General features: G+C 44.9%; 1 protein-coding gene across 1 annotated transcript; it reads left to right on the plus strand.

Moving 5' to 3' along the window:
• Positions 1-487: 487 nt before the first annotated feature.
• ttbk2b (tau tubulin kinase 2b) lies at positions 488-7,564 on the plus strand. Its single transcript, XM_070925965.1, has 15 exons — positions 488-558; positions 1,021-1,143; positions 1,287-1,434; positions 1,968-2,041; positions 2,147-2,287; positions 2,415-2,519; positions 3,219-3,284; positions 3,385-3,477; positions 3,569-3,694; positions 3,785-3,942; positions 4,145-4,340; positions 4,673-4,887; positions 4,998-5,466; positions 5,998-6,698; positions 7,219-7,564. The coding sequence occupies exons 2-15, from the start codon at positions 1,075-1,077 to the stop codon at positions 7,562-7,564; spliced, it is 2,907 nt and encodes a 968-aa protein (XP_070782066.1). The 5' UTR covers positions 488-558; positions 1,021-1,074.
• The last annotated feature ends 1,300 nt before the right edge of the window (positions 7,565-8,864 follow it).

The following is an 8,864-nucleotide window of genomic DNA, read 5'->3' on the forward strand; positions in this document are numbered from 1 at the left end:
ATATGAAGTACTTCTTCCACCACTGTTGGGTGGCAGTGGTGGAGAGGGTAAAGGATTATCAATACATTGTTAGGGGCACCAGAATTCCCTGCTACGCCTCTGCTACGCCTCTGCTACTCAGATGTTCCTGCTTTATTTTTCGACAGTTATGATCATAACTGATCAGTGTGAATAGTGACCCATGAATGCTGGTGATGCAGTGCTCCGTCCCTTGTCCACTGTCAGTGCCTCTCTCTCTCTCTCTGTGTGCATCGTGCTGCATGTTATGTGGTCTCACAGTGTCTCGGGGATGCAGGAGTTTGCGGATCAATCAGGAGAGACTAGCGCTGTGACGTCAACACCGCTGCTATGAGAGAGAGCACGGGGGCATCACTCCCCATCCATTAGCAGGCTAGCTGGCTAACTGTAGCTAACGTCAGCTATGGTCCACCACGATTATCTCATATATAAAATACACAACGTCTTGGAATGACTTGGCAAACTAACAACAGACTGGGAGCATGGGGAGTGTTTGGATTTTACACACCAACTGGGATCGCAATGGTGCAACGAAGCGAGGTAAGAGGTCAGAGAGGTTTACTAACGGTTATCTTTAGTAAACATGCTAGTTAGCTTGTTTACAGGACCACCAGAGCCGCCGCATTGAACAATGTCACCGAGCTAGATTAGCTTCCCAACGGCTAATCTTCTCAAACGACCGGTTTATGGCCATTTATGACCAGTGGCTGCCGCTGCGCTAGCCGATAGTTGTGCTTTGGCACACAGTCAAACAAACCAGAAAATGCTAGCTGCTATCTTTTCGTGACCATCTCGCAGCCGATAGCGTCTTGCGTGAACCCTGGAGACGTGAGGTGTTGCTAACCTTTGTAACCGTTTAAATGGTATTCTCCACATGTTTCAGTCAGGCACAATAAGATGTTATCGGTAACAACTAAAGGTTTCCATCGCTGCTCAGTAGCATGCAGTGTGCAGTGATTGCTAAAGAGAAAAATGATTTTAAAATCTGTTCCCTGTTTCCAGTGAGGGGCCTGCGTCACTGATGCCAGGTGCAGGCAGTAGCTGAGAGCACTCAGGATGAGTGGGGCTGGAGAGCACACAGACATCCTGTCAGTGGCAGACGTGGTCAGAGACAGATGGAAAGTGGTAAGTGTCGCGGAAGGAAGAGAATTCACAAAATCATGTTAGTTTTCTAAAAAAAAAAACCCCACAGATGAATGCTCAATGTGGAGGAATATTTTCTCCACACTCATGCTTTGGGTTGACAATGAATATTCCCTTATTTTCAGGTGAGGAAGATAGGAGGAGGTGGGTTTGGGGAGATCTACGAGGTTTTGGATCAGCTGAGTCAGGCTACTGTTGCCTTAAAGGTGGAGTCTGCTCAACAACCCAAACAGGTGCTGAAGATGGAGGTGGCTGTGCTGAAGAAGCTTCAGGGTGAGTGATGCTGCCCCCCACCCTTGTCAGTGACAGAGTGACTGAACCCGCAAGAATTCATTTAGGCAAAGTGGTAACCCTCCAGATCATGACGCAGTTTGTCAGTTTAGTTTGCAACTTCTTAAACATTGCTGTGTGGAACGTCTCTACTCTTTTTTTCATTATGGTTAATGTTTTATTTTATAAAAAAAGAATTAATTTTTATGATATAAGCAGCACACAGTACAAAACAGAGCAGGAAACCGTCAGCCTTATAAAGCATCCAGTGAATGTGTGTGTGTTTATAGTGTATATAATTCAGTGTCCTAACTAATGCTGAAATATTCCAGCAATGAGTTTGAGTGAGTGCATACTATTGCAACCAGGATATGACATTTGCACAAACATATTTATACCTAATATTTGTGTCATAAATATAAATGCTGAGGAATGTAAGCATAAGGGGAGTACAGATTTTTTTTTTCTCTTGTAGGCCAGCAGCGATCAACCAGTCTACCTATTGATATGCATGTATATGTATATTTGTTTGACAGGCAAAGACCATGTGTGTCGCTTTGTGGGCTGTGGCCGAAATGACCGTTTCAACTATGTGGTGATGGAACTCCAGGTAGGATTTTTAACGTCAATGCTAGTCAAGTATTTCGTTTTGCTGCTGACAGCAAATTACTCTGGATCATAAATGTGACATGCAAGACTGATTTCCTGTCTTAAGGGGAGGAATCTGGCCGATTTGCGCAGAACCATGACCCGCGGCACCTTCTCCGTCTCCACCACTTTGAGGCTTGGCAAGCAGATTTTAGAGGCCATTGAAAGCATCCACTCTGTAGGCTTCCTGCACCGCGACATTAAACCTGTAAGTTGACCTGAAAACCTTGATGGTTTGTAAATTTCTCATTGTATTTATGCTAACTGAGCAACTGTCTGACACTGTATGACTAACTTGAACTTGCTTGTGTTTATCTGTGTTGTTAAAATTGCAGTCTAACTTTGCGATGGGAAGACTAGCCAGTACCTGCAGATGCTGCTATATGCTTGATTTCGGCTTGGCCCGTCAGTTTACCAACTCCAGCCAGGAAGTCCGTCCAGTAAGTACTCTGTGTCAACTTCCTTTAAAGCATTGTTTTGGCCTTTTTTTGCCAAGGAGTTATTTGTCCTCCGAGAAGCTGTTTTAAAGCCGTCTGTCAACAGTTAGAGGTTTGGTATAGCATGTTAACACAAAATAGTAATGATCATACAGATACTGTATGATTTATAAACGGCTTTTATAGAAACGGTGTAACTCCTTATCTAAGTACTGAGAATGGCTTCATGATGATGTGCAGAGGTGTTTTTGGCCTTTTACTAAAGTGCTGCATTGGCGTTTGACCAGAGAATATGAATGAAGTGCTCTTGGTCATAGGATATCTAGAAATACTAAGTTAAAGGCACACAAATGTACACATTTCATACCAGAGTCAATTTCATTCACGTGATTCTGGCAACTTTCACTGCTGTGTGACCTTAATGACCCTCATGTAAAGTTCTAAAACGGTTTCATCTCGTTGTGAATATTTGGTCTGAACTGGCCTTAATATCAACATGTGACCATCCCAAAAAGTTTTAAATGCAAAACATTGAATCCAGTTGTCTTTATAGATACCTCCGAATGTTATTTAGGACTGGACCTAGGACTTGGTGTAAAGGAGAACAGTGTGTTATCTGTGTGTCCAATACCCCAGTTTACAGCTGGTTTTCCGTTTTTACTATATCTTTATTTTATTTTTTTCATCTTCAATCTCTTTCAGCCTCGTCCTGTGGCCGGATTCAGAGGAACTGTGCGATATGCTTCAATCAATGCTCATAAGAATAAGGTGAGTAAAAACATTCTGCTATTCAGTCCGTTTTTTTTTTTTTTTAATTCATATTTATTGTACTCTGAAATTACTCACACTTGTGTCTCTTAATCTGTAGGAAATGGGCCGACATGACGACCTGTGGTCCCTCTTCTACATGCTGGTTGAATTCATGGTTGGTCAGCTCCCCTGGAGGAAAATTAAAGACAAAGTATGTGCCTCTATGTATTAGTCAGTATAGATTTGTAATTCACAGTATGTGTATCCATTCAAACTCTTATTTTCCCCCTCTCTGCTCTCAGGAACAAGTAGGAAATCTAAAAGAGACGTATGACCATCGACTCATGCTTAAGCACCTTCCCTCAGAGTTCAGTACTTTCCTGGATCATATCTTGACCTTGGACTACTACACTAAGCCTGACTATCAGGTTAGCCATCCCTTGTTTGGCATATTTTGCATGCACGGTTGATTCCTCTCCAGCTAACAATCGCTGACGCCTGTGGTTTCTCTCTGACAGCTCCTGATGTCGCTGTTTGAAAATGCAATGAAGAGCCACAGCGTGCTGGAGAATGATGCCTACGACTGGGAGAAATGTGATTCGGAGGATATGCTGACCATCACTGCCGCAGCAACCACTGCTCAGCAGCTCACTCGCCTCACACCAGCATACTTGGGGTATTTACAGCTAAAGAAAGTCATTTGCAGTTTCACTTGTGCTATTCAAAGTTCCATCACACTCAGTTGGACATGTGTTCAAATATATAGCTGCAGCTTTTTTTAGACTAGAAGTCTGCACAGTCAGAGATCCCTGAGAAAACGCTGCTCTAAATTGTTCTGTGGAAATGAGCTGCAGGGTGACCTTCCCTCTCCTCCACAGCATGGCCAATGCTTCAGTGCTGCCGGGTGAGCTGCAGAGGGAGAACACTGAGGATGTCCTGCAAGGGGAGCGCCTCAGTGATGCTGACAACTGCCCCCCCATCCCCACACCGACCACCCCCGGTGGAGATGTATGGGAAGAGATGGACCGCAACCGCAACCATAAACACGCCCAGCCGATGATTAGGAAGGTCGGGGCAATGTAGTTTACTGTACACGTTCTTAATATTATTCTCATGTGACTGCTTCTCTTCCTGTGCTGTGAGATGTATAATTTAGCTGCAGTTCAGCGGATTTCATGCACAAAGCTCTCCCTAAGTCTACATTCACTTTGCCTAGAGATATGATAATGGCTAAGACTCTGTCAACCTCTATTACTCCATCTACACCTCCTGGGCTTGAATAGAAACCCACTAGGAGCCTGCCGACCTGTCTTCCTGATACTTTAGTGAAGAAAAAAAAGAACTGGATATATTGCTGCTTTCTTGAGATACAGTGTTTGAGCCTCCTTGTCATTCATTCTCCTTAGGTGGTCAGTGAGGATGAACACAGTCAGAACCAGGGGAACCAGAGCCCCAACACCGGCTCCATGCAGAGTTCCCCTAGACGGGTGCGATCAGAGACCATGTTCTTGGACCGGGCTGCGCCACTGCTCCGGAGGATGAGACATAGTCAGAGCTTGGCATTTGAGAAGAGGCTTGCACCCGAACCCAAGCCCACCATCGAGCGCTTTCTCGAGGCCTAGTTAGTACTCAATACACACCAAATCACAATTTGTACAGTTGTGACAGCTTGCAAAACTTTTATTTTTGGGAAAAGGACAGAAACTCACCATAACACTTATCTTGTTTCAGCTTGGGCAAACAGCGTCCTGTCCTCTCTCAAGTTGGGGAGAAACCCATTCCTGAGAGGGGACACGGGCAGCAGTCGCCTTCCTGCAACGAGGAACACTCTGGCACGGCAACCCCTGACCCTGAGGAGGGTGCACCCAGCAGTGGCTTTGTGGCAGTAAACCTCAGCCCTGTGCCTCAAGAGGGAGACTCTCAGGAGTGGGTGATGCTGGAGCTAGAGCAAGGCAGCGGCTCTGGAGCCACCAAGCCTCCAGGTGAGGCCCTGCGCGAGGACAAGCCTGGGGCGCACACGCCCGCTGAGACTGAGAACCAGTCCTCGGAGCCGCAGGATGGCCCGTCCCCAGCAGTGCCGAGCAGTCCTGTCCTGTCGCAGATGGGCATGCCTGGCACGTGGTTACTGGGCCACAGGAGACTGCCGGGGATGCTGGGACAGATGCCCTCAGTAATTATGGGAAGACCCCAGATGGACCAGGTAGGGGTGACCAAGCTTTTCATTGTGCATGAACTGAAAGCAACATTGTACAAGTTGACAAAACAATCAAGGTCTACTTACTTGCTTGTTCTGGAGCCTTTGACCATTTTTTATAGGAGCTGGTTTCACTTTCACAAATACAAATACTTAACACAACGAAAGAAGCTAATTTAGGTTTATCTGGTGTGACTACAAGGTTAGCATTAGGGCTAGCCACCTTGGAATAAAGCTTAAACACGTGGAATAAGGGGTGTTTTTCCAGTTTTTCCCATTTTGCAGACATTGCGTGAATGCAGCATGAGAATAATGTTACTTAAATCAGTGCTCAGTTGCCATGGAAACGTAGATTTCCAAACTTTTTATGATTCTGAGGACCTCTACGACTTATGTATATTTGGATATTTAGATATGCTCTTGTAAATTGATATGTTCTTTTTACGTTTTAAAAAAAAAATAGGATGGTATTTTTTCTTTTTATTTTATATATTTAAGATATTATAACCTGTAACATTCATAACATTCTCCTCTCAGTCCTCTAGCTGTGCACCACAGTCCCCTGTACAGGAGAGGAGCGCTGCAATACCACTAGAGGCACCGTCTAGTAAATCTGACAAACTCCCAGAGGAAATTGTAAAGGATGGAGGGAGGTTTGAGTTAGCTCCAGTGCCAAGCCCAGCCAAAGGCCCCACTGCTCACCTGACAAACGACAGAGACCCAGAGAGTGATTCTGGTCTGCCCGATCGCTCTTCAGAGCCGAATCAGCAGCCTCAAGCTGACACAGCAGGAGGCGCTATGGAGAGCACCGTCACCGTCTCCTCCTCTCCACCCCCAGTTCTGCAAAGGCGAAGAGACTCTCCCTCGTCCCCAAAAGTGAGCCGCATCCCAGTACGAGACCCCAGCGCCCCCCTGGACTCTCCCAGCAGGGACCTCAACATGGAGAGGCGTCAGCGCTGGAGCAGTCCGGTCCCTGGTTCCCCCACCCACTCGCCCTCCCCATCTCTGTCCTGCGACAACCTGCCTTGCGCTTTGCTGAGAGACCGGCTCTCCTCGGAGCGTGGCTCCAGGTCCGACTGTGTGGGAGAAGACCCTCTCTCTCTGTCCTCCTCATCAGGTAGTAAAAGTAAGATCCCACGTCCTGTGAGCGCCACCTTCATACCTGAGCAACTCACTAGCAGGTTTCTGCCTCGACCACCTCCAGGGAAACCACCCATCCGCCCGTGTGTGGACAACAGGTATGACATGTGTTCTGTAAAATGATCCACATTCCTCAGAGCTGTAGAAGGTCAATTGCCATTTTTTTATAACATGGTTAATATTTAAAGTTATAATCCTTAAGATTTCAGTCCTGGTTGATTTTGCAACACCAGTGGTTACCTGTATTATCAGCCAGTGCAGTTTAATACTACAGCAAACACTCTAGCAGCTGGGTTGTCATAAATTTAACAAAAGAGCAACTGTTGTGCATTTCTGTTGTTGTCAGCCAATAATTGGCCTTTTTCCATCATGCCACAAGCAACTTCGATCTGATTTTATGCTGCGGTGCAAATATTTTTCCACACAACAACAGGGCACAGTAATAGGAGTCGCCTTAAAACTCTTCATATAACGGCTCACTTGGGCTGCTCCATCTTGTTCTATTCCTCCCTGCAATATTTAAAACTCATCTGCTGTCAAAAAATGCAGAAAACTACAGTTTTGTCTTGTTTTGTAAACATTAATAGCATATATACATATGTGGGGTTTTTTCTCCAGACGACGGCGGTTGAGAGTGCGTGCCAGCAGCACTAGTGATGCAGACTTCCTGGCTAGTCTGACTCAGCTGATGCAGGATCGCAGCGGGATGCTCTTCAGCCCTCCGCCTCGCACTCGCAGCTCCTCCCTGCAGCGCTCGCTAAGCTCCTCCCCCTCCCGCCAGGAGCTTCGCGAGGGCGGGGCGATGCAGGGGCGCAGCCGCTCTCCGTCTAGCTTCTCCTGTTCTTCTCCTGCTCGGCACCCTCATCTGCAAGACCGGCCCGGAGGGCAGGGTCAGTGGGGCCACAGCTCCAGGGGAAGGGGTCTGATCCACGAGTGTAAAGGCTCCGGCAAAGTGAATCGATGACTGTATTTGACACAAGTGACTGATCCGGATGGTGCAACTGTAGCGAGAGGCTGTCTCACATTCAGTCCCTGATCGCATGTGTAAATATGGTATTTACTCAAGGGAATGTACTGTATGTAATGTAAAATGTATGATAAATTGTATTTATTTATTTATTCATTTGTTGGATGTGTCTCTCAAAATACTTGACAATGTGGCTTGATACCTGCAGTTGAAACAAAAAGGTTGAGAAAACCTTAAGATTGCCAACTCTTTACCTCTCATTTCGCTCCTCTCTTAACACTCCATGTAGGCCTAATATGAGACCAAAAAGATTATGTTTAATACTTGAGGGATGTAAAAATGCTAATTGTAGATATGTACCATTAGGAAAATTGTATACACTAGTAGAAACCATGTACTCGTGTTAAGAACACTAATAGTAAATAACACCACACACAGTATACCAATATCAGCATTAATGTACAGAACCAGGGCATGCAGCCCCATATTGACCTCACTCCTGTAAAACAGCTAGATTAATTATCGTATGTGACAATGAATTGCTCATTTGGCATATCACAGTGTAGTAGTGTGCTTTTACTTTGCTAGAAAATGTTTGTCATGCAAAAAGGCATCAGCATATTAGAATGTACATGTAAAGCTCAAGTATTGTAAAAGTGCATGAGTATCATTGCAAAGGTTTTGGGTTTTTTATTCATTTGTACAATCCGCTAAGACATCTGTATTTTTAATGAACTGCTTCTGATCAAAATACATCATAAAGTAGACCAGCTGTGAAGTCCATCTGGTAGATGGTAAGGAAAGAAAACTGATAAACATGGAACCTTTTCATCATGTCTGATTGTTTGTTGCATTTTCTTCTCTTCATAATTTAAATATATAATGAAATAAGTTCATTCAATAAATGCCAGATCTCAAAAATATGACCACCTCCTGGCTACACATGCTGTAATTGTGATTAAAGGGTCAGTTCACCTAAATTTCATCCCTATCTTCATTCACTCCTAGCGGTATCTAGACATGCAGGTAGTTTTGGTTTTATTTGCCCAAGTTATCTGTCTCTGAGGTTTCTGCCACCATCCCAATACAATTTAATGGAATTTGTTTTGTGGCACTCGCAGCAACGGAAACGGAGATTTAAAAAAAATGTATTGCAAGTGTCCCAGTTACTCTGGTTATTATATTTTATTAAAACTAGTTTCGAAGGAAGAAATAGTCCCAAGCTTAGCAGCACTGTCAGTGATCAGATCAATGGGAAAAGACAGCTGAAGTACAAAGTTAAAACTTGACTAAACAT

The sequence above is a fragment of the Enoplosus armatus genome, chromosome 19 (genome assembly GCF_043641665.1).
Source record: "Enoplosus armatus isolate fEnoArm2 chromosome 19, fEnoArm2.hap1, whole genome shotgun sequence".
NCBI lineage: Eukaryota > Metazoa > Chordata > Actinopteri > Centrarchiformes > Enoplosidae > Enoplosus > Enoplosus armatus.

What these genes read in the sequence shown, in the direction of transcription:
- ttbk2b (XM_070925965.1), top strand. Translation starts at nt 1,075, where the DNA reads ATGAGTGGGGCTGGAGAGCACACAGACATCCTGTCAGTGGCAGACGTG. An exon ending in CTCACACCAGCATACTTGGG is followed by an intron (nt 3,943 to 4,144) that starts GTATTTACAGCT and finishes TCTCCTCCACAG; the next exon opens with CATGGCCAATGCTTCAGTGC. An exon ending in GAAGACCCCAGATGGACCAG is followed by an intron (nt 5,467 to 5,997) that starts GTAGGGGTGACC and finishes TTCTCCTCTCAG; the next exon opens with TCCTCTAGCTGTGCACCACA.